This window comes from Nipponia nippon, unplaced genomic scaffold (assembly GCF_047370975.1).
Source record: "Nipponia nippon isolate SJK-2023a ecotype South Korea unplaced genomic scaffold, ASM4737097v1 scaffold_9, whole genome shotgun sequence".
Classification (NCBI taxonomy): Eukaryota; Metazoa; Chordata; class Aves; order Pelecaniformes; family Threskiornithidae; genus Nipponia; species Nipponia nippon.
In genome coordinates, this window is record NW_028262413.1 from 39,637,965 (window position 1) to 39,664,010 (window position 26,046).

Consider the following 26,046-nt stretch of genomic DNA (forward strand, 5'->3'; position numbering starts at 1 on the left):
GGTCCCTTCCATCCCAAAGCGTTCTATGATTCTGTGATTATTATATTATTTATTACATTACCATATTATATTATATTATATTATATTATATTATATTATATTATATTATATTATATATTATAAATATATATTATTATAATTATATTATAAATACATTATATCATATAATATATAATTATATTATATTATATTATATTATATTATATTATATTATATTATATTATATATTATTATATATTATTATATATTATATTATATTATATTATATTATATTATATTATATTATATTATATTATATTATATCATATCATATCATATCATATCATATTATTATATTATATTACATTAAATTATATTATATTATATTAAGTATATTATATTATATTATTATGTTATGTTATATTATATTACATTGTATTACATCATATTAATTAAAATATAGAAATATTTCACTTTTGTATATTTGTAATGCTTTTTAATCTTTAGTAACAAGCATATTGTCATGCACAAGATAATATGTTGAATGTGCAGTGTATTTTATATATTCATGGATAGAATGCATCTGGTCTGTATTTAAATATATACATATAACTAAAAATTACGTGGTAATTTTAGAACTAGTGTAATTAATTGTATATGGTTATATATACTTTGTTAAGTTAGTTCTAATGGCTGTATATACATAAGCATCTACACACACATACATACACAAATACACACACACATCCCCCTTATACACACAGATACACAGGCACACACAAATACACTCACAGAAATATCCATACAGACACACCCACACCCCCCTTATACACACACAAATACATACCCACACACCCCCCTTGCATACACAAGTACACACACACAAATACACCCCCCTTATACACACCCCTCCCTTATATACACAAGTACACACACATACACACACACCAATACACCCCCCCCATACACGCAGATACACACAAATACAGAAACATAAATATCCACGCATAGATGCCCCTTATATGCACACATACAGACATACATATCCACGCAGCCCCTCCTTATACACCACTACCTGCACATACACACGCACGCACGTACACACAGAGCAACAGCGGCGCAGCGGTAACGTCTGCCCGCGGGCTGTGGGCAGTGAGGTGGGGAGGACCCTCTTCACACCTTCCTTTGACTCCATCAGAAAAATCAATAATGTAATAACGTAAATGAGTCTGTGTATAAGGTTTGTGTGTAAGATACGTGTGTGTGTATATATGTATACATATATATGAGATACGTGTACGTGTGTGCACGCATGCATGTGTACATGTGTGTATATGAAAGAATATGTGCGTAAAATGTGTATCTGCATATATGCGTATGTGCACGCGTGTGTGTGTGCATACGTAAAAGCTGTGCGTAAGATACGTGTACGTGTATGCACGTGTACGTATAAGGTGTGCATAGGAGCGCGTGTGCGATGGCTCCTGGCCCGCGCACCCTGGGGCCTCTGCAGAGTCTGAGCGGCTCGCAGCCGCCGCGCGGCCTGCTGGAGGGGCCTGGGCCACCCCTCGCTTCACCCTCCCGCTGCAGCCCGAGGCCAGCGCCCAGCTCTGCCCCTGCCCCCGGGGCAGCCGCGGTAGCTCTCACAGGAAAGGCTTTGATCTTACCGCACTATTAAATAGATGCTTCATTTTTTTTCCTGGTGCTGGTGTTGTGGCGTGAGATGTCTGCCTTGAGTTTCAGCTTTTTTCTTTCTTTTCCCCACGGAGCTGATCTGCAAAAGACCAAGGTATCAGTAATTTCAATCTGATAGGAGTAGGCAGGGTGTGGTTTTGGTTTCCTGGCCTGGAGGCATTACGTGGGTGATCTCCTCTAATGCACTAACTCCTATATTGATACTTGATTAAAAAAATATGTGTTTGGATGTTAGAAATGATGATTGCTGACACCAAAAAATCCCATTCCAGTTTTGGAGCCTCCAAAAAGTTTTATAGCAGAGCCTGCCCAGCTGGTACCATCCCAGGGTGGAAAGTTGGCAGTCAAAGTCATACTTGACCTGATAGTGAGATTCTCATAAGCCTTAATAGCTGCCCACTACAAAAACTTTATTTCCATGTATGTTTTTACTCCATGTTCATCCTATTCAATGAAAAGAAAGTTTTGTGAACAGGGCAACAAGGTTTTTGTTTTAATCTACTAAGAGTCCCCCACCCGCCCCAAATACAGCCCTTTCCCATGTCTGCCCACTGCAATATCCCCTTTCCCGCTCCCATCTCCTTCCCGTCTCGTCTCCCTGTCTCGGATCCCACAGGTGTGGCTGGGCAGGCGGTGAAACGTGCTGCTGTCCGTGCAGACCGGCCAGCAAACGCACACGGGGGTGGTTTGGCCTCTTGGGTTTTGTCTTTTGAAATGAGTAGGGAGCTGCGTGGTTTTCTCTTAGATGATGTCCTAAGTCTTGTGTGTGTGTGCAGCAAACACCGGTTCGTTGTTACAGAGAGACACTGAAGAGCCAAGAGACAAAAATAAAATAAGAAATTTGCATTGAATATTTATTTTGATAAACATTGTGTTCTCCAAACAACTACATGTTATTTCAGTTGTAAGCCACAATCTGTTGGAACCAATGTCCCAAGAGCTCTTGTCATCATAAACCAGACAGTCAATGCATTACCACGGTCTGCGGACATAGAGACCTTTCAAGTGCAAAGCAGATTATCGGAAAAGACATATCGCTGACCTCCTTAACAACCTGGACAATGCTAAACTCCAGTAAAAATGCTTCATGTGTCTGCAATTTAGTTGTCTTAGTGCCATTGTAATAAATTAATAGAAAATATATCTTTTTTCATTGGAAAGTCTATAAGAAAATGTACAAACATCTAACTCCGAAAAAGGACCAGCTATTTCGGCGACAGGTAAAACAAGCATTTGAACAGAGGCAAAAAACCCAAACATCCAAACAAACGAACAGACAAACAAACAAAATGCAATCAAAAAACCCCACTCTACCAATGGCAACTCTGTAGGCAAACGTGGAAACATTTGCAGTAATAAAACCTTACAAAGAGGATAACTGCAGCTTGTGCAGGGACTGTTAAAAGGATGTACAAAGAACAAACAGTCAGGTAATTCACTAGTCAAAATGTGCATGTGCGATTCCTAGAACAGTCAAAGATTAAAAAGTAATCATATGGCACAAAGCTATTGCTGACTGGCGATGGTGTTAGGCTTCGTTCTGTTTTCAGAGCAACACACTGGCTTCATCCCATAAAGGTCGGCGGGAGCCCTTTGCATTTCACAGGCGTGCCTGCCCTGCTACACTCTGCTACGATGCTCCGTTATCCCTCAGGCTGACAGACTGCAGTGACCCCGCGCTCCATATTCACAGCGTGAGACCCACCCTCGCTCCAAAACAGGCCCCATGTGACAAGCTTTGCATGATAGAACAAGCTACTTAAAGGTTTTCTTCTCTTAATGAGATTTTTTTTAAGAAAGAAAAAAAAAAGTTTTTCCTAGAGCCATCTTATGATTTCACCCTGAGAATTCCCAAAATAGTAAAATCAGAAACTACACTTCAGCACAAAGGCAGCGTGCTTGTAGAAGCTGAACAAACCAGTCTAGGGGACAGACCCACCTGGCATGATCCTCCTGGGCATTTACAGAGAGCCGGAGAAGGGAAATGGCTGCTGAGCCAGTGACTCTGCACCACAGAGGGCAACCCCTGCCCCGGGGGCTCGTACAAAGCCAAATCCCAAACCAGGTACATTCTGAGCCCGGCTTTCATGCCCGCTGTTTATCAAGGGCTCATGAAAGAAATACTCCTGCTTTGGTCCATCTCTTGAAAGCAAGTGTGCTCCACTAACATGGGTGCAATGCTATCAACAGGATTGCCTCAGGACAGTGAAGAGGTTTAGCTAACCCAGACTGACATACTCAAGGGACCTTTTTTTAGTCTATTTGCTCGACTTCAGGGATCTGGCTCTGATTTGGCTATTGGAGAACGTCAGATAAATGACATTCGGATAATCACGGTTGAACCACAAGTGAGACTGACTTTTCAAGGAACAGTTTGTGAAATCCCCAAACCATCGTAAGCCATTGGGGAAAAAAAACAACCCACCTTACTTGCTTTTTACAAGTGTTGCCCATTCATTCTGGAAACAGCACAAATGCTTAAAGAGCATTCATTAACAGACTCCTGTTGAGAAGCAAGGGAGGGAAAGCTTGGCTCTTCTTTTTTTTTTTTTTTTAAATACAATACACATGACATTCAGTGAGTTCAAAGCAACTATATAAGAAGACTGAAAAGAACATTCCAGTTTCAAAACCCAGGAGAAGCTTGAGGGGAATGAAACCTACAGTACTATTTACATTTTGCTCATGGTTGCTTTGACTTTCAGAGCAATTGATCTAAACTAGGCTTACAGAGTGCAACACCTGCCCAGACTTTGGAATGACACACAAAACAGTTGCTCTTTCATTCTAGCTGCAAGATAGCATTTCGGATACTGGGGGAAAAAAACAACTTAATTACATGAGCTTTAATTAAAACAGAGCAAACTGAAGTAACCATCAGCAACTAGAATAATTTCTGTAGCAATGGGGGCAGGCAGTGGGGAAAACAAACCCAGATATTACTGGCAAAATTGACATTCTATGTGCTTTGAAAAGCTCTTCATCCTATCTTTTACCCTCTCTTAGATTTCTTAGAATAGCCACAGGCTCTGGAGACACCTTCATGGCATTTCTGAGCAACAGACGGAAATATCACTGAACACTGGAAGTGCTTACAATGTTTTACAAGATAATGTTTAATTTCCCAGCTTCAAGAGATGTCCCCGCAGGAGTCCAGATTCACACTAATCTGCCTTCATTACCCAGATATTGCCTTGAAGAAGAGGGAAAGGAGGTACAAGACATCCAACTAGTGTATGGGGAGTCCCACTCTAATTCTTCAGCTACCTGGTAAGCCCTCTGTCACCTTCCATCCAGATCTCATGTAACTCTTCCAGGAGGACCAAGACACTCATGCCCTTAAGCCTGAGGACACTATCAGAGAGCAACATACAGCAGAGAAGTCTGACCCGTTCCCTCTGACCTCCCTGGAAAGGCAAGGGCTGTTCATCCTGTCTGAGGCTGAATAAGGTGAATCCCAGTATTCCCAGCTAAAAGCTGGAAGCCTTGAACAGGATGCTTTCTTTGACTGGCTACCATAAACCCTCCAGACTGATCCTGAACATTATACGGAGGGACTGTATGGGAAGGGCGGAGAGAATATATGTGCTGATTGACATTGCTTTCCTTCTAGCCTACAGCTGCTTGTTGAAGGAAAACTTCCTTTTGAACAACCACTATTAAAAAACCTTGACCCATAGGAGAAACGCAGTTTTCTGAGCAAGCAGAAAGATGTGGTTTCATCAGTCTCCGCTGGCATGATTTATCTTCTCCTTCTCTTCCCCAACTATGTGCCGTGGGTTAGCATGTACAACACAGATCTCAAAGAGCTTGATCAAACGTCATAGAAGCTGTAGGATCAATTCTTACTGTCCAGTTATGTTTCCTAGCATCTAGGTAATCATTCAAATATACTCTTCCTATCGTAGATTTTCAACCAGCCTTTGAATTGGCATTTCATGTTTATGCGAGCAGCTAGTTACACTATGGGGAAAAAAGAAGTGTTTGGACAACTTAGTGGCTGGTAAAAACAATAATCCTCGATGGCCTTCAGATCTAGAACTCCCCCTTTGAGAGGCAGCATGTAAGTTAGTCTGTCACAGGGGTGCTGATAAAACCAGCACTTAGCAAAACAGGTCAAACCTTGCTTAGTAACACGAGAGTCAACATGGCATCAGTGAGCGAGTCATCCGGCGAGGAGCTGGTGATCACGGAACGTACGCTGATCACAGAGGAAGGCTTTTCTGTCACATGTGGCCACTCTAGCTACTTACAGTAAGATTTCTTTTTGAACAACAACAACAACAACAAAATGCTGCACCTCTGGAGCTGGCAAGGTGCCTGTGGTGAGCAGTCAGTAGTCCGTCCCATGGGGGCAGTGCTGGCAGCCAGAAGGCAGAGCAGTGTGTCCTCATAATTTCATTTTCTTCACCACAGGAATTGGCAGTGCTTGATAGATTTTAGCTGAGTCCTCATTAGTGACCAGCTTCACCCAGACAGGGCGGAAGCTGCCTTTGAAGCCGACAAAAGCCATTTTTTCTGCAAGTCAGAGCAAATATATTAGGAGTGTGTTGGGGCTGCACCAGAAAAACACCCGTGTGCAGGGCTACACCCCATGGCTGGATGGATGCAGGTGGACAACAGCACACACGTGCACACAAACCTTGCCAATTATGCATTCTCCAGGTATTAAAGAAATACTTTCCTAATGAAGCTTAATTAAAATTTTATTTACATGTTGTATGCTTCTGTTAATTAACAATGCGTGATACATAGCAGAGGAGAAAGAGAGAAGGAAAAAAACCCTTCCTAGCAGGCAGCCTGAGCTATCTGTTGAAGCTATCATTACCTGCATGGTGGTTATACTCAAAACCCTTCACTGTGTGGGGAAGGTGGGGGGATGAAGGACAGGACAACAGGCAAGACTTGTGTTAGCGGGTATAACACACACACACACACAAAAGAGGAAAGGGTGCCAAAAGCTGACCGTTAGAGCTGATCGCAGCAACGTGCACAACAGAGCAATATTCTAGTGCAATATGTGATGCTTTGAAATTGATATGCTTTGTGCTATCAAGTCGGAATTTTAGTTCAAGAGAAAACCAGCTAAAAATAAGTTCAGACAAGTAAAAAATCCTGTTTTGGGGCATTTAGTGGGAAAAAAGTCCAATATTCCTATCGTTAAAATGCCTTTTTATTTAAAATGAATCTGGAAAATCAAACCCCCTGAATTCTTTACTTCTAAGAACAACTGCCAGAGCACTTTTTCCATCTAGAGTATTAAACTGAGTGCTGTTATCCAAAGCTGCAGTGGATACAACCTCACTGAATAAATAAATGACTGGTCCCAGGATGTTTGAGCACATGCTGCTAGAAACAAGCAAGGCAAAGTTTAGAAGAAGGAAAAAAGGTCCCTTTACTGGAACCATGGGAGGGGAATAGAATAGATCAAAGGGGTTTAGAATTGCATTTTTAAAAAGTGGTTACCTTTTAACCTAAAGCCCTCTTCTGCTCCAAGTTTCTCCAGTACTTTAGTCCATGGTCCTCTTGAAATGAATCTTCCTTTAGATGTCACCAGCACTATGGAGCTGAAGGAAGCAAAGCAATTTATAAACAGATGCAGAGTCAGAACACATTCCTGGCTTCTCTGTCTGGAGCACCGGTAACTCCTGCCTGTGTGACCCAAAGACACCCATGAACTACAGTGGTTTCTGCTGTAATGGCTTTGTCAATGCTTTCCAACAGCTTAGTCACATATTCACTTTTCCAATCATGCAAAACCCATTAGGAAGCTGACAGAAGTAACTTTTTTTTAAAAACACTGTTTTCTAGAATGATTTGAATGTTTCTAACCAGCAGATCCATCCTGCTTTGCTCCGAAAGGAACATGCTCTCCCTGGGATGCTCTGAGCAAGTCTCAAATAATTTATTGTTCTTACATCATTAGCAGGATAAAGCCTGAAGCAATTAATTTCTTTGAGATATTTGCTGGCCTGCTGCTTTTTCTTAATTTTCAGTGTGCTTTTGCGTTAAGTGTATTACTATTATTATTATTATTATTATTATTATTATTATTATTATTATTGCCTTACTTGCATGTACTGTATTTCAAAATTCTCAGGGTATTCTACAAATGCCAAGTGATAAACAGAAGACATGAGGTAAGTGCATTAAGCTAATGCAGATTTGTAAATGCTTGGGTAAAAGTCAGTAACTGCCTACGCTTAATTCTAAAAGGGTAGAATAAAAACCCAAATTAAACATGAAGGGATAATCTTATAGTGAGAATTGTCCATGGAGAAGCACAGGCCACTCAGTGACGGTAACCTCCTGGCTTCCTACAGGTGTACGAACACCTGCAGTGGTTATCTCGAAGCGTACAGAGGAACAGCTACACTCCAGTGAGTTCAGTGGAAGTCTTGCTATTAAGCTCAGTGGGGCTGGGATATCATCCTTGTTCAGCTCCCAATTAAAGCTGCATCACAGACTAATTGAGCAAACACTTAGATGAAATTATTTCGTTCCACCTTGCAGGGTTTCCATGAATGAAACTTCCCTGACTCAACTGGCATTTGCAGTCTTGCAGAATGAGAGCCTTGCTGGGTCTGCTTTTCTGCATCACGGTGGACAAAAGTCGCTAAAATTAATTAGCTGACAGCTCCTGCAGAGCTCAAGCCCTGAGCTACTGAGTGCAGCAGTTACATCTTAACACCTCAGCTGGAACTGGAACTGTTCAGGGGGAAAAAGCAACGGGTGGTGGCAGAGGAACAAGAGAAGCAAAAGAGTTAAGAGTCATCAGGACTTTTCCTAGAATAAACCTGAGGTGTTAAAATACTCCAGTGCTTACAAGAGTGGATTGAGCTGGCAGGCTGGTTTTGAGTACTTTGCAAATGCTGAATCACCTCTTTTTTCTTTCTTCAGTTCACTAAAATCATTACTTTCTATTAAGCCTTTCCTGCTATGGAAGTCTAAAATAAATTCACCAGATGTTTTGCTTTCTTATCCCTGGGAAACTCATCAGAAAAGTGGATTTATTAAAAAAAAAGGAATTTTGCCTGCAGAGTGTTGCTTAAATGAAGAAAGAGGCTTGCCCTTGCTAGAAACACCTCTTCTTGCATCCCCAAATCCATAAACCTAAAAGTTGTTCTAGAAGTCCTTTCATGAGAGGCTGGCGAGGCTGGTGGGGCCCCTTCCCCTCCGTTAGCACCATCTCACTGTACAGTCCGTGCTCTGCATCACGGCAGGGAGAGGTGACAAGAAGCTGGTGGCTGTGCAGTCCTGCCATCTGCATGGTGTCCACATCTGAATCTGAGCAACACTTTCATCCAGCAAATGGATGAAAGATGTCTCATGGCTATAGCTGAAGCCCTTACCTGATCAGATTGGAAAGGCTTGCAGGGGATGGGCTGGGAAAACTTTTTGTGAAAGAAGGACAATAATTTGGGGGTTCAATCCTTGCAAAGACACAGCTGAGTGAGACCTGAGAGGTGCTGACCGTGATGGGTCAATTTGCAGTGCTAATCCTAATCCTAATCTGGTTCCAACACTAATCCAGAGAAGACAATGAGGCTCAGAAAGATTTAAATACACCTAGAGTCTAATTACAATTCAATCCTCCAAAGTACCAAAGAATGCAGGAGCTGGATTTAGCCAGGATTGAGATTGGACTTTTTTACAAAGGGGGATGATGGTCTCTCTAAAAAGGTCTTTTTTTTTTTTTTATGAAAGAAAAGTGAGCAACTACCATGCTTCTCTACCATAACTACTTGATGTATTTTTTGCAACCTTCAGAATTATTTAAGATGGTAGAAACAGATCTGTATCCACCTGCCTGGCACCCTGCTGAAACTTCCCCCAAGTCTCTAGAACAAATGCCAGCACAATATCCTGTTGATCTGCCCACAGTTATTGCAGATGATTCATCAAGAAAGCAATCATATTTGTATGAAATGTTACATACCAGATTTCAAATCAAAACAGATTTAATAACAATGATATATATTCATTTCCCAACAGCACTCCACAAACTAATATGAGAATAACCCCTTTGGTTAAAGGGTTTCTGATGTTGTTCCCAATCCTATTCCAGCAGATGAACCCCCTGTCCTCCAGGACATGTGTTGGTTACTTACCACCCACTTGCAAAACTCTGCTTTTCTGGCTGCCCATGCTTAAAAAATAAAAGCATCCAGCCCTTAGGTCTGGGCAGGGAACATGTGCAAAGAGGAATGTATTTTATTAGTGGAATTTTCTGCGATTTGAGAGAGTATGCAGGCAATAGAAAAATGTAAACTGTGCACATCTGTACCGATAAGTGCTGAGAGTTTATTTGTGAATTTAAGTCTGCACTTTGTCTGTAACCCACAACATAAATGTAGATCTGCAGTTTATTAATCAAACGTAGCTCTGCAGTTTATCTGGGGCTCGATTAGTTCCTAAATCACAGAGTCTGCATCCTTCTGCTGCCTGCACGTCCTGCTCACATTTGGACTCTGTTGGAGTCGGCAGGTACAAAACCACATTGTTAGCCCGGTCAGTCTGGCCCACGTTGGGTGACAAAAACCAGGAGAAAGATGAGTGTTGTACAGCATTCTTGTACATTGCACCTTAGTAACACCAGATTATTTACTCACTGATCTTTGATGTTGTTGACATAATTTTCTATCTGTGCTGGGATTCCTTGTAGAATTGAGTTTTTGAATGTTACTCGATCAACAACTTTTCCATGATGTCCATCAATCACAACCAGTTGGATACCCTCATCAGTGAGGAAAAACCTGACACCGTCAACCTGTGCGTGGGGAAAAACATTCTTGATCTATCGCAGTAACACAATTGCAAACCACCTGCAAGAAGCACTGATAGTGTTGATTCACGGGACACTCTTTCTATCAAAGGGTAGAATTCCAGATCTCTGAAGTCAAGCTGTCCTGCATTTTTGCTAATACGGGGAAGTTGCAGCCTTTTGGTTTTTTTTTTGCAAAATACAAAGCAAAAGTCACCTGAATCTAACTACCCACCATAACTTCGTAAGCAAGTTTTCCATAAAAAAGAAGACAATATCTCAGAATTTTGTCCCACAAAGTTCAGAGAGGACCTGCTCACCTCAGTGTATGCAAAGTCGTCCTTTAGGTGGAAGTACTGTTTCTTATAAGTTTCTATTTTCACTTCTAGTAGGTGGTCCTTAGTCTTCTGTTTACAAAAAAAAAAAACAAACAAAAAAAAGGAGAGAAAAGAGTTTTTCTAGTGAGGATATCCATTACCTGAATGCTGCATTTTCAGAAAGCATTTTAAACCTTGAAATTCAATCAACAAGAAAGCTACATAATAAGCACCGACTTGCCAAATTACGTTGCTAATGAGACCAGGCACAATGGTAACCTCTCTTCTCATCCTGTCAACACTGAAATTGTTTCACCAAATGGCAGAGTACAAGTGATTCTCACTTTGCAGAGCTGACACATAATTCTCTGAGGCTTTGCTGTGCATTCCTGCTTCAAGGGTGATGAGTGAAAAAAACCAAAAAATGGATAAATATCCCCCTCCCTCCCCCAGAACCAGACTGGATTGGATATAGGAGACAGTGTTGTACAAAATCTTTTATATGAATGAGACACTCAGGTATGCAGTCCCTTCTCTGACACTGCTGTTCTTACAGCCTGGAGGAGCTGGAGGTCAGGAAAGAAACCTTGTGCCTCTCCAGAATCACATTCCCTGGACCAACCTGTCTTCCAGCTCATCACTTTTCACCCTGTGCTTTTAAGCACAGCACTTCACACCAGAGCCCCAAAAGACTAAGTATCCAACTTCAACCGAAGTCTTGGGTGGCTCTGTCCTTCGAGGACCTGTGCTCTCTACACGTACAAGAATCTGTTCATACTATTTCACATACCTGGACCGTTTCAGAAAATCAGGCACAGGATATACTGAACCCGATAGAAAGTCTTCCTATGTCTGTGGGCACAGTATGTGCCAGAACTACAGATTTACACTGGCAATAATTCTGTGACAAGAAATCAACTACGTTACCAGTTGTGCACTAGAGAGCTTCTTAGGCATTGGCACTTCTACTATTGGCGTCTCAATGTACTTGGGGTAGGCCATGGCTTCACAGTCGCTGACGCCAGCCGTTTTTGGGATCACAGCTTTGATCCTTATTCGTTCACAGCCTTTGACAGAGCAGAAAGCAAATCTGTCCTTCTCATTCTGAGCTTTGAGTTTCAGAAACAGCAGCCTGCAGGTAGGGGAGAAGAGTGAAGAACATCCTTGAGACTTCTGTGCAAAAAATGACTAACTCCCAGTTTTGGTGGACTCCTTCCTAATGCTTTGCAATAATGTTGGTTGCAAACCCTCAGTGCTGATGTCATGCACATAGAAGGGGACACACATCTCAGAAATGGTTTGGGGAGGTCAGGGAACTTAAGACAGCGAAATTAGATGACACCTGAACTCCCTTTGAGCTCTATTTTAGAATGATTTTAGAATGATACATTTATGTAGAAACACATGGTTTGTATTTTAGGTCTCTCTTTCTTTCCCATTATTTTAATTCTTTACAGTCTTAGCTCCTGTGCATCCCTGTCATGGCATTTACAAATGGTTGCTGTTCAAAACAAAAAGGGTTGGGTGTGTCTCCAGTTCAGTTTCATGGTCTGCACTTTGCTTTTGTCTTTTTTTCCTAATTTGCATTCACTTGGCAAAGCATTTCCCAGAATAATTGGCAGTGCAGCAGAGGCTATGAATGACTGGCAGCCAGGGGAGTCCCAAGAAAATTAAATGCTGGTCACATTCCCAGAAAGACTTTCTGGTTTTGTTGTGATCCCTGCTAATGGCATTAGCCAAACGGCTCACGATTCCAGCAGCTTTCTCAAAGCGGTGTCCAAATCCGCAAGGCCTGCTTCCTTACCCAGTGTCTTCATCCCAGTAGTAGTATCCTTTGCTAGGATATCTGTGCTCCAATTTCTCCATTTGAGAGGTTCTGTAGAAGGTTCCAGTTTTGTACGTTTTCTTCAAGAGACGATTGTGGACGTCTGAGAGAATGGAAAATGTCGTCCCTTTAGGATAGCAAAACCCTACTTGGATCCAGTCGTTCCTAAAAATAGCAAAGACCTGCATTATAACAAGTCGACACATGACTATTATTTTCCTGGCCATGCTAGAAGCCAAACTGAATAATTCACTCTGAAATGTAACTTAATTTTTTCCTGTCCAGTTAAAATTTTAATGGTTTGGGATGAATGAATGCAATGTAAATTAGACATAACAACCATGGGTTAGTTAAGCAATGTGGGTCAGATCTGCTCCTGACTTCTATACCTGTGACTTCCACACACCAGGAATGAATTAGCTCTAGGCATCTAAAAATGAACCATGTTATCTTGCAGGGTTTCCCAGGGGAGGAAACAGGAATCTGAGATGTCATATGGAAAGACGGTGAACAAAATGGACTTCCTGGAACAAGCATGTTCATTCTGGAAGAGCTTACAAGGCAATGACCTCACCCACTAAAAATGTGCAGTTACATGATTGGGCTGGAATGTTGGAATTTGGTCGGATAACTCACTTGTTGAAGTTGATGAGCCATATGGCCAGCTCTTCAGGGGCTGTCTTGTCCCAGTGGATGGTGTAGCCTTTCCTCAGAGTTATAACTGGCTGATACTGCTGGTAATGACTGCTTTTGCTCAGAGCCCCTTCCAAGTAGAGTGGGTGATTGTGGTAGTCATTTTTTATTATTTTCATTTTCAGGTTGGCTGGCTTGTAGGCTTGGATGTACATCTAGATGAAAAAAAGATCACCAAGGGTTTAATGAATGACAGTAAAACATTAAAGGCACGGCTACTCAGTAGACGTGAACTGGTGCAAGGCCTGTGACTTCAGCAGTGACGTGTACGCTGTACACTTATATCCAATTTCTTAGGCTACCTTTTCAACAAAGTAAACTGTTTTCAGAACAAAAGAAGGATCGTTTCCTCATCCACTGCGTTCAAGAGTATGTGCCAGTCAAGGCTCCAAACAGGCCTGCGTTAGGACTGAAGTATTTCACAGTGCTAGTGGCAACCCTCAGCAGTGGGACAGTATCTCCCTCAGACATCTGACTTCTACTGAACAAGGACCCTTCTGTCTGGATTTCAGAAGCAGAAAAACCAGCTCAGTGGTTACAAATTGGCTTTCGTGGCACTACATGGAAAAAAAAAAAAACAGTTGCAACACCTAAGACAAAAACAAGCGCTACTCATCAGAGGAAAGTGAGGACTCTCTGAAGGCAGCAGTACTCAGAGCTCATGTGGTAGGAAGAATGGTTTGGTGGTTACACAACAGGATGAAAGATCATGAGAGCTGCAGTCTAATTTTGACTCCTCAAGCACATTTCCCATAACACTGTGGGCAACACTGCCCTCCGTAAATCAAGGAAAAATAACTACCCGACAGGCCATAGATTTATGAATATTAATCTGTTAATGCTCATGGGGGGGACTTCAGGCAGAAGTTGTTAGAGCTGTTAACAGTCAAGACCAAAGTATCTGAAAATGTGCCACAGTGTCCTCATGTTCAAAACCACCTGTGCAGACATGCAGATCAATAAACCCTGAGCACCCTGAAGAAAGTCCATTTCTAAAGGTCAAGCTTTACAGTGCCAAGAAATTTAAAATAAAATAAAATTATAATGATATTGCAAGGTAAGCAGCTGTACCTGTGCAAAGTGTCCGCTGCAGATGGAACCTCTCCAGTCAGGCACATCAATGCAGTCAGGGTGCTTGATTAACCAGTTATCTTCTTTTATCAGGTATGAGCCTGGATATTCTGACACAGAGCCATCTACATCATGAAAAACTGATGTTTTATCACCATCCATATCCAGATCATTGAACCAGGGTCCTGGTTCTCCAAAGAAGACCCTTGAGGTAATCTAAACAAAACAGTGAAACACATTTACATCTCCAGGAAGGAATTAATCACTTACAGTACAGAGCAAAGGATAGCTATGGTCACTAGAGTGGCTCAAAGGACCCATTTTCTGACTTTATTTGGCATTGGAAAGTAGCTTGGACACGACAAGAGTGTTGGGTTTGTGGGTCAACTTGTGCATGAAGAAATCTGTGTATGCACTAGTGTCACCATTCTTTAAATGGCCACAGATTTTGGCTGCTCAGCTTGAGACATTGTAGGCTTGATGTTCAACAGCTCTGAGGCTCCATGACTCCAGATGAAGTCTGGGGTTGCAGGTCCTCTGAGATAGCACTTATGCGGTAATAAAACTATGAGCTTCTGAAACTGAGCATTCAAAAATGGAAGCACCAAAATCTTTGGCTTTGTTAGTTAGAAGGAACATCAGTGTCATTTGGCACAGGAATATTAGGATTGTCTCTCCTTTGCCTGCACACTGCCTCTTCATTAAGCCTGAAGTCAGTGTAGAGCTGGGTCACACACTTAAAAGGTGTGTTTGATTCATCAGACAGAGCACACAAAGATTTCCCTGCTGACCATGGGGGAAAGGCTGAAACAACCAGAATTTCAGCCCCAGCTGTGAGAAGGTTTGTTTTAAAATTCTGGAGGAAGGTTCAGGAGACGGGGCAATTTCACTAAAGCCGCTTCGCTCATTGTCTGCTCATATATTTTTAACGTTCCAAAGCCCCATAAAGTCACACTGATGCTGGGAACAATCAGCGACCTCCCTTGGGAAATGGCTGCTCAGGCAACTTCAGACTGATATTTTTATCCAGCATAAATAAATGTCATGTCACCAGCCTGCCTGGTGCAATGGGAGAGAGTGACCGACCAACACTTTTAGGGGAATTTTGCCTTTCCCATCCCATTTGGCACAAGGATTGCTAGTCAGCACTTTTCCTGACATGCAAGCAAGTCTGCTAATTTTTTGAAAGCTAAGCAACCCGAATAATTTCTGTCCCAACCACTTTATTTATTTATTTGTTTGTAATGTTTGGCAGTTGGATTTAACAGCTGCTAGAGGTGAACCTCAACAAACCAGTTAGCACATATTTGTGCCAGCAAATACAAAAATAACTCAAAAGCACAGACCCCAGGATGGGTTCAGACCAGCACCCAGAAGTTCATACTGTAATTCAAAGTTTGGCAGACCCTTTTTGGCTGGGTCCTGCTCTCATTTGTGTCTGCAGAACTGGAGTCCATGGAATTACCCTGGTGTGCAGGGCTGCAGAATTACCCAGCATCGGCTCAGTTTCACTGGCTGTTTCCCAAAATCAGTATTTTTTGCTTCTAGGTGAGTTAGACCTTCCACAACAGACTTCCCTCTGTAGTTGCTTTAATATTACACTGCTGTTGAAAATAAGGGGGCAGATTCTTCTCCTTATTTCAACAGTTTCTGAGACACACAGAAATGGAAATGATTTCCGCTTGAATGTCACTATTTTTTGAAACTGATGCCTACTTCTGGTTTGCTGCAAACCTGTCAGAGAATTGGATTTTCTTGTTATTTCTCCCATCCAATTTTCTTTTTCTTAGCTGCCACCTTCTTTGTTAAACTTCTGGCAAAGACAATGGGCAACCTCCTGAAGATCTCATGTTTTCTCTTAAAGGCTGCTACACCCTTTTTGCCCACAACCCCATTTCCAAGCCAAATGGAAAAGGCCTTTCTGAGAAGGATAACTCACAGGGACATCTTCAAAATGAATGTCGGTGACATTGTTGTTGGGGCAGCTCTGCCAGGCGTTATTGAGCCGGAAGGCCAGGGCACTCGTGTGTCGGCCGTCCAGAGCAGCAAATTTGCGGAAGGTGCAGTTCTGGACGTTGATCGGTCCATCGTAGAACTGAATCCCTCGAATGGGAAAATCCCTAAAACGCATTTGGAAGAGACAGAGGGACTTGGTCATGACACATTAGTGTGAGGATGAGAATGTATTCTAGACATGTACAGTCCCACAGCACTTGCTTCTCAGCTGCTTTTATTTTTCACAGCCCTTAGGATGACTCCTGAGTTCATGTTCTGGAAGAGAAGGGATTTCTGTACTTTTTAGGTCTGTGAAGTCCTCTTATCCTTGCAAGTTCAGCTCAAGTTCTCTCGTGTCTGAACAGATCATCTTTATTTGGTCTGTGCTCCTCCAGGGAAGGAACTTACAGCAATGCCAAAGCATTGACCTAAAAATGAGTAAATTTGTGTTTGCCATCAGAAATGAGTTCTGCAGCAGTGAAACCTGAAACCCATCACAGCCGTGCAGACTCCTTGGGCTAAGTAACAGTAGGGCTAAAAGAAGTCCCACCACATCTTTCAAAAGAACTTGGAAAGAAACAGTGCAACTCAACTGCAATAAAAAATGGATTTGAAAACAAGGAAAGGTCTTACAATCTATAGGGTTGAAAAGAGATGAAGGGGCAGACTAATGAACCTTTATTACCAGCCTTTTCTGACATCATCTGCAAGTTAAAGACACCATTTTTCACACTGATTAAGTGAACAAGATGATTAAACTCCTTAAGAGGCTAAGATAAGATATTTCAAATTTCACTTATGATAAATAAATTTGATCCCTTCCTCATATGAATGGTTTCCCTTAGACAAGACTTGCCTGCTCCTGTGCATTTCTTGTGTCCCTCTGAGTTTCTGCACACAACACCCAAGATGAGATATGCCCACATATATATAGATAAAGGGTATTAGAAGGAGAGTCATAGCTGATTGGGTTTTCATTATTACTATAGTTAATAATAAGCCTCCTGTATTGCTACTGACTAGCAAAGTTGAGGCATATAATAGGGCAGGAAAAAATCAGCTGAGCTGTTTGTTCACTGTTGGGCTACTGTTAGGATAACTATGTTTTTAGGAATAGCAACAAAACATTATTGCACTTGCAAACCAATCTGTAGGACTAAGGGCTAGGAAGAGGCCACACAAAGTTCACTGGCCATTTCAAAACTATTTAACAAAGACATCAAATTCCTGTAGCACAGCAGCAATAGTAACAGCAGCTCTGGGGACATCTATGACCACATCTGGGCCAGTTCAAGCCCAGGGAAGGGCTTCTACGAGCTATCCTGGCAGCTGACCTGGATGGAGACTGCCACATTGCTCAACCACTGCTGACCACATATACAGAAGTGCCCAGCTAGCACACAGTCCTCTTGCTGGCTTCACAACTCTGCAAAGGGGAGGGGGAAGGAAAGAGGAGTTTGATGCTGTCTTGGCAGCCTGCAAGTATGTACCTGCCAGCAGCAGCTGCATGGTGAGGACTTTGGGATTGGGAGACGTGAAACCAAATCCTTTCTGTGTAATGGGTATTAAACTGAACAGCGCTGAAGAAACCACACTGGGCTGGAGTTTGTACTGAGAGTGGGAACAGTGAGGGCTTTGATGTGCTGAGCTGAACTTACGGGCCGATGGGCAGGGTCCTTCCTCTGTGATCCAGACCTCCAGGTCCCCAGATCTCGTTGTCCATCGTCTCGGTGCCCAGGTTTCCACTCTCGCCAACAAACAGGCTGTTCTTGATTTCTTGCTTTGAACCGTCATCATGAGGGAAAGTCCCACCACTAGGAGGGAAGGGCTGGAGGTGAAGGCGCTGCTCGCTCCCATCCCCACCTGCTGCGCCCCAGGCTGCGGCACAACCTGCGCCACGCTTACCTTGCCAAGGTCAGGCCAATGCCATTGTCAGCAAACCTGCAAAGAGAAGAGAGATGCTTCAGAAGAGGTTTGGGTTTGCTTTGTTTTATCATGCCAAACTAAAATAACCAAACCAATGAGGTGGAGGGCAGCAGGGCTTAAATACTGAACAGTACTCATGGGGAGGCTTGAGCTTTTCCAGGTTTGTTCCCTATCCAGTTTTGGAAGATCTTTTTTGGCACATCTTGCAGTACATGCAGATCATATAAAGCAGCAGACATGCACCTGATTGCTCCAAGATGAGGTTAAACTGATGATTACTGGGCATATTTTACCTGTCTGATAAAGCTTTTTCTCTGTGTCTAATGACCACACTTTTTTCACTGCTAGATAAAAAGATCATGCTTATCTCTCGCTCCAACTAGCTTTTATTATTTAATAGTGCTTTGCCTTGCGCACATCTCTGTGCTCCCCTGTGTTCATGTATCACATACTGCTTCCATGAAATAACTTTACAAGAGGAAATATTATAAAAGCAGAGAAGCTTGGCTTCTCTTTCATCAACAGGAAGACAGAGATCAGACCTTCCTTATTAAAAAAAAAGATTAAAATGTCCACCCATTTTGGTGAAATTCCAAAGGTTTTAGATGAGATAAATCACAACTGTCAGTCCATGACTCCTGCTTATAGCAAGACTACAAATAATATGATAGTATGAGTAAGTCGATGGTATCTTCACATCGGTGTCACTCTTAACGCGCCTGTCCTGACCTCAGCAAAACCACCAGTGCAGATCCCGCAGCAGAGCAAACCCCAGCTTTGCCCTGCTTCTGTCTGCAGGTGGCAGCCCTTTACATGCTATCGCCGCCCCGTTCCTTGCTCCAGCCCCATAAACATACACCGTAGTTTATATACTGCATGCCACATTAACATTTGTTTTGTTAATGTAATACATAAGTCTTTTTGTAGCAACAGAAATGGCAATTACTGTGGCTATAAAGACAATTACAATTTGATGGCTGCTTCCTCGAATTCACATACACTCATAGGTTTGCTGCTGGAAACTGATAAAGTACTTGGTCTTTTAGCAACCTCCATACGCTGCATTTGCTCCATAAGCAACGCAGATGTCTCAATTACATGAGTGTGATCTGTGAAGACAACTCTTGCTGGCCATGGAGCGTGCTAGATACTTCTGATTCATAAGTTCATAAAAAGTACAAACCCTGTTACTCAATATTACGTTTCTGACCATTCTGCTGCAGTCTCATTCTCGCCAACCTGACCAGTCGCTAGAGACAGTTCATACCACCAACTGCTTTAAGAGGATTGGGTCACTCAAAGGTAAGGCAGCTCTGGCCAGAAACTGGACACCAGGTAATGGTGTGACAGCTATTCCTACTAGGGTTATCACAATATGCCTTGTAAAGTAGCTTTCTCCTTTTTCTCCTTTTTCTTCATTGAGGTTGATATCAAGAGCCTGGCTCAGCAAAAGAAACTGTAGAAGATCATCTGTTTTCAAGTGCGAAACAAATATCTGTTCTGACCAGCGCAGGAAACAGCCTTCAAAGAGCTGTTGCCCAAACAACATGCACTTGCCCAGTCTCTCTCCCTTGCTGCTGTGATGCATAGTTTTATGTCTGCTTCGTCAGTACTCGCTTATTCAGCATAACAGTGAACCACATAAAACTGATCTGTGACCAGGCTTAGCCAGGAAAGGTGCTGGATTTTGCTGCTTTCTTTTCAAAGCACCTCATTTTTCATGTAAAAAATTAGGGTTTCTTTTTAGCTATTTGCATCTGTGTGTTTGTGTCTGTGTGTGTGTCTGTGATCATTTTTGAATGCTGGTCAGCATCACACAGAGAAACAATCTGAGGGATCTTCAGTTCAGACAAAGCAGGTTTTGCTTGTGTAAAATAATGCCTGTGTTTACTTAACATTTCATCTTTATTTCAATCTTGGCCATACGAAAGGTGCAAAGCAATATAAATAGTCTGAACCACAGTTATGCTCGCCATAAACACCAGGCTGAACTCCGAGAGTTGAAGTAAGGCAAAACTCACTGGCAGTTGTCCAGCCACACATCTCCACCCCGCAGCCAGGCCCCGTGATCCTGATTCTTGTAGGCAATAAAGCGCTCAATTATTGCAGGTTCCCTGGGCTTCAAAGGATCAGCATCTTTGTGTGGGCTGTATCTGTAACCAGAAGGAAAGAAGAAAGGTTGGCGAGGGAAGGTAGCCTTGCTCAGTGCACGGCCCTGCTAAACATCTGGTTTCTGCTAACTCAGGAACAGCTTTGGGGCAACAGTCCATCCAAGTAGAGTGTCTAGTCAAGCAGCGATGGCCAGACCCAACTGCCAAGAGAAGGACGGTCCAGGCGAGGCAGTTGTAAAGACCCGCTCCAAGTTTCCTTTCACCTTTCCATTACTGTATTGCTGATATATTGCTGAAAGCATGGAAAGTTTATTATTGCTCCCAAAAGTCTGAGATTTTTTTAATCCCTTACTGTTATGCTTTAGCATATTCCTGTTATTTAGATAAATATCCTTTTGTTTTCCCTTTTGAGCATTCTTATCTCCGAACCTTGGCTAGACTGTGGCAATGAGTACCACAGCCAGATTTTCCTTGCTGTGGAAAGGAATTAAAATATCTCAGAGAGGGGACGAGAGTATGTCCTTCACTATTCCCACTATACATTACCCAGGACACACGTACAAGATTTATTAACTCTGAAGTTCTCAAGTGTGATGAAATATTGGCCTGAAATAGGAAAAAAGCAGGCACAAGCGGAAACCGCAGCAACGTGTGCCCTCAGCTGCTGCCTGTTGGTGACCCCTTGGGCCACAGGATCTGAGCTCGGCTGTCGTCTACCCGGCCCTGAGGCACAGCTCTCCCTTTTGCTACCGAAGGAACATCTTCCATCATACGACACAGCTTAGAAAACCTGACAGATGAGTATCCAACTCAGTGCCAGCAACGGATGGTCCAGAGATTAAAAATCATGCCTCACCAATGGGTAGTGAGGCCAACCTGTCAAATCGCTAACAGATATTCAATAGCGCTTTGCTTTGCTTAATAAGCCATCATATCAATCTAAAACTGAGCATCAGGCTGATAGGGTTCCAGTAAATGAATATTGCTTTGGCAGCTTCATCACTGTGAATGTGAATTTGCTTTCAAAGAGAGATTTAGTATCAGCCTTTGTGAATTCCCCAGACATTGTTAAATACAGATATTTTGAGATGGATTCCAGTTTCATTCACATCCACGTGTAACTGGAGGAACACTACAGAGTACAGAATTTGGCTCAGATATTTAATGCTGTAACAGAATGCAGAATAATCTCTCCAACTCTGTTACTGCCCAGCCTACCTCAAAGTTCGCCCCAGCCAGTCCAGCTACAATCACTTATTCAGTCTTTCTGTCTTGACACATGAAAAGTGAAAAATGGTATAAATAATCTGAGCTGGAGCCTGTGCTGGTGGGTAATCCCCGAGCATAAACATGACTGCATTATGAATTACTTGGCTTCCAGGGGTCATTCCTGCCCTTGTACGGCAAGGGACAAATTGCCTTTTGTAATCACTTACTGTGCCTGTGGCAGCAGGCAGTTTCCAAGGCATGTGTTCAGCTATATGGAAAAGCAGCACCAGGCTCCCAAGAGAATTTGGAGACACTTGCAGAGCAGGCTGCTTTTAATAAGTTTTTTTTTTAGCAGTTACTTTTATCATTGAATTAATCATTCCAATTAATTGAGCATTAAAATAATGTAAATAATATTCACTTTTTAATATCTTTTAGCATCGGCTGCTAGGCAGGGCACTGGGCTGATGTGGATCACAGGATAACTGATAGCTGAGCTGCTGACTGGGTTCCCTTGGGGAGGAGGACTGATCCCATCCCTGCAATGCCTGCCCAGTCTGTGACTACAGCAACCTGGGTAACCCATGCCCCAGAGATGGAAAGGAGAAAAGGAAAAAATCATCATTCTCCCCAGCTGGGCAGAGGTTTTCAGCAGGTTTCTCTTCCCTACGTGATTTCTTCTGTCAAGAAAGCAAGCAGTGGGGGAATGCAGGTTGGGTGCAACTGGAGGCAATTGGTCTGTCAGGAAAGAAAACTATGAAACTTGAAAATATTTAAGTTCTTTTCTCTCTCTGGGGTTGGTAACTAAGTCTCAACCTCTAATGAGATAACAGTGTGCAAGTGCGGTCCTTAAGCTATTACACTTTGCCCACAAGAAGCCTTGTGCTTACATCAGTCTCCTCGCTGGGGTCAGCTTTGGGGAAAGAGTGGGGATTCTCAGAAGCCACCAGACCATGGTAGGTCTGCTGATACGTTTCCAGTATTTCTAAATGACTCCATTATGCCACACAGAGGCTGTGCACAGCAGCACGGATGAAGGGTCACCCTGTGTATTTAATTGTAATTATTATTGCAGTGTCAGATTTGGAACTAGACAGAAATTTGAAATCAAAGTGTGAGCTCCATCACATAAGCACTCCCTGTTCAAGCAGGTCCTAAAAGAGTGAAGAAAATCAACAGCATTCCCAGGAAATACTTTAATTTCTTAATCCTAGGAAACTCTCATAGCAAGTTCAGCCCAGTGGGGCTGTTGCCCAGACAGCATTTAATTCTCTTGCTTGTCTAAAAAAAAAAAAGTCAATGGAACACCCTAGAGCAGATGTAACATCCATGCCAGCTCAGCTCAGAGCTAAAGAGCAAGGAGAGAACCAGAGGGGTGTGGGTGCTGGGGGTCCCTTAGGAAGGGGAATGGAGATGAAGTTAGAAAGTGGTAAATCTAAGTGAAGACCTTTCCTCAATAAGAGCCACCCCAAAGGCATTGCAATGATTCTTGTCGGCTTCCTTGGAGGCAATTTCATAGCTCTCAGTCAGTGCTATAGAGAAGTCTTTTCCAAACCAAACTGTGAAAAACACTTTACCTCCCAGAAATCAGTGTCAGGATAGGTCTTTTGTCCTTGGCGGAGGCTGGAGTGGTTTTAACACCATTATCGATGATCATTCCAGCCTAAAAGAAAAGAGAAATGCAATATTACAGTATATTTATATATTCTACAGTTCTTTCCATCTCCAGGCTCTACCTCCAATTGTTCTAAGCCAAAGTCACTCACACAATCCTAATAACTGCTTCTGTTAGTAGCACGTGAAACAGAGGCCTGCCAGGACTTGCATATATCCCCCAAAATTGCCGCAAATTTCCAGAAACTGCACCGCTCTTGTAAATGCAAGTATCCCCACACACATAAACACCCTGCTGGAGTCTCAAGCACTCAGTAACAGTAACACACAGCCCCACAACACGGTGTGCTAAGGGTAAATAAGTAAAGAGAAGGTGATTAGACACAGCGGCCTGTATTTATCCCTCTAGAAGCTGTTCAGTTAATTGCTAACATTGGCAGTTGAGGTCTATAATTAGACAAGCTGCCAATAGATGCTCCTGGAGGCACTATTTTAGGAGTGCAGAAGCAGAGAAGCAGCCTCAGCAGAGGGAAAAGCCTCTCTGAATGCCCAAGAGCCAAGTGAAGCGGGTGCTGGCTGACTCTGAGAGCTCCCATGCCAGCACGCAAGCTGCTTTATCTGCAGACACAAACAAGCTTGCAGGAACTTTTAGTGAAACAGAAAGCACAGGCATTAATAGCTTGCAGACCCAAAGAGCTGGAGCGAGAAGATGGTGGTTTTTTCGAGGGCAGCGTTCCCGTTGCGTGCAGACTCACCCGGTAGTTGGAATGTGCACGGTTGTTGGAGAATTTCCCCATCGGCATGTGCTCCGAGTAGCCGGGGGAATACATGCCCGCTGAGGGCCCCGTCGGCACGTGGTGCAGAACAAACCAAAAGCCTGTTTCCTGAGAAAGAGAATGGACATCTGAGACTTTGCTTGAACTTCTTTGCTGGTCTACATTAGCCCAAGGATTTATCAGTAAAGCCACAAGATGTAAGCCAGATTTCAGGACAAATCACAGCTAGCAGCATTGACCTGTATAACTACATGCAGCAAAGAGTTGAACACACACGTACTTTCACATTCACACTCCTGCATCTTCAAGGTGCCGCAAGCTTTGACATCTATACTGAAGCTATAAGTGCGACTTTCAAAACCCATAACACAGACACACACACACACATACACTGATGTCCTCCTATCACTGCACGTGTGGATCTTAAAAATCAGATCGTTTTTATTTAGTTGCCTAAAAATGTATCTAGGAGCCCGAATCTAGGTACTCAGATTTGGAAGCTTTGGAAAGACCACATCTCTTTGTTTAAGGCTTGGTTTGCTTGTTTATTTGTCTTAGTAGGAAAATAAAGGCTCCTGATGTGACCAAGAATTCCTGTGGAATTAGCATTAGTGCTGATTGAAATTTCAGAGCACCACTACTGTACTGCAATCAACAGAATCATTGCCAAAGACTTCACTGGGACTCCACAGTCACATTTATTTAATTTGTTCAGGCTGCACACTGTGCAAAGGCTGGGAATTCTTGTTAAAGCCATCCAGCTCTAGAAACAACTAGTGACAAGAAGTGTGGAGCAAAAGGAAAAGCATTATTTTATATTGGCAGCACTAGCCACATTAATATATGTCTCGATCTAGCAGTTTCAAAGATGCCTGAGTAACAGAAGCAGGTTTTATTCCAGCAAGAGCCTTAGACTTGCAGGGCTGTAACCGGTCTGAGTTGTTACCAAATAAGAAACTTCTGCACTCACTTCAGATCCCGCAGCTGCACAGTTTATAAGGTTGTTGTGTGGGTTGGCTATCCAGAAGGTGGATACGGCGCTGCAGGTCAGGAAAACAAAGAATAACATGAAAATGACACTTCAAGCACACAGCAGAGTCACCGACCAACTCCCCCCAGTACAGGCAGGGCCGATAACTCCCCAGATAAGGGGTCCTGCCTAGGGGGCAAAGGGAATGTGTTTTTTTTCCTTCTCTTCTAATACCACATGTGTCCTCTGTGGTTAGGCAGAGAGCATGGCCTTATCTTTTAAAACCCCGAGTATTAAATGAGGAATTTTGAATGCAATTCCAAGCCTCCTATGAAGCTGTCAGATGTCAATCATGTTTTATGATAAGGTAAATATGTTGTTGCACAAGTCACAGAAAAGAACTTTGCCCCCAGATAAGCTCTCAGGTTCATTAGAGACTCGTTTAATCAAGGGACCCAACAAATTGCCTCTTCAGGGCTTTCCAAGTGTACCCTGGTACCTGCCTTTTCCAAGAGCTGCTGTGATTCATTAACTTTGTTTGCTCCCACCCTATGCATTTCTTTTGGGACAAAAGGACTCCATTTGTCTAACGCACATAAAAGACTTTTAATTGAAAGATTCCCATCAAGGAGGAAAGATCAATCCACCACTGTCCATCCTGTAACATACAGCATTCACTAACCAACAAGCACATGGACTTTGGGAGAAAAACATCCAGCATTTACAACCAGCAGACTGGCTCCCTAAATTGGCTGGGTGAGATTCGCCCTCCTGCAGGGGATGAACCTATGGAACCCTTATGTCTATTTTAATCATGCTATGAAGGACTTCATGGGGGCTTTAGGCCAACTGATTTTAGTGGCCTAAGAGTTCCATTTGTGCAGCTTTATCATGAAAACATAGCAAAATTCTTCTATTTTGGGCATGGGACTGGCCTAGAAAGAAATAATTTAGGATTATTTATAGACTACCTCCTGCTGCATAGGCAAGGGCAAGGTCATTATATTTCCACAGTGACCTGTCTTTCAGCCCTATCCTGTTCCTCAGAGCCATGTGGATTGGGCAGGTTACTGTGTCATCTGGCACAATCCTATTGTCTTA

General features: G+C 42.7%; 1 protein-coding gene across 3 annotated transcripts in view; it reads right to left on the reverse strand.

Moving 5' to 3' along the window:
* Window positions 1-2,502: 2,502 nt before the first annotated feature.
* Window positions 2,503-26,046, reverse strand: part of CEMIP (cell migration inducing hyaluronidase 1) — a 115,248-nt gene continuing 91,704 nt past the window's right edge. For all 3 annotated transcript variants that reach the window (XM_087743682.1, XM_087743680.1, XM_087743681.1), the window contains exons 15-29: window positions 24,946-25,015; window positions 23,955-24,083; window positions 23,163-23,248; window positions 20,287-20,418; window positions 18,245-18,280; window positions 17,998-18,153; window positions 16,284-16,464; window positions 14,345-14,560; window positions 13,217-13,428; window positions 12,560-12,745; window positions 11,683-11,887; window positions 10,759-10,845; window positions 10,287-10,444; window positions 7,141-7,241; window positions 2,503-6,192 (exon numbers count right to left, since the gene is read on the reverse strand). In XM_087743682.1, coding sequence (XP_087599808.1) covers window positions 6,065-6,192; window positions 7,141-7,241; window positions 10,287-10,444; window positions 10,759-10,845; window positions 11,683-11,887; window positions 12,560-12,745; window positions 13,217-13,428; window positions 14,345-14,560; window positions 16,284-16,464; window positions 17,998-18,153; window positions 18,245-18,280; window positions 20,287-20,418; window positions 23,163-23,248; window positions 23,955-24,083; window positions 24,946-25,015 — 2,083 coding nt within the window. In that variant the 3' untranslated portion in view covers window positions 2,503-6,064. The remainder of the gene's footprint in view (window positions 6,193-7,140; window positions 7,242-10,286; window positions 10,445-10,758; window positions 10,846-11,682; window positions 11,888-12,559; window positions 12,746-13,216; window positions 13,429-14,344; window positions 14,561-16,283; window positions 16,465-17,997; window positions 18,154-18,244; window positions 18,281-20,286; window positions 20,419-23,162; window positions 23,249-23,954; window positions 24,084-24,945; window positions 25,016-26,046) is intronic.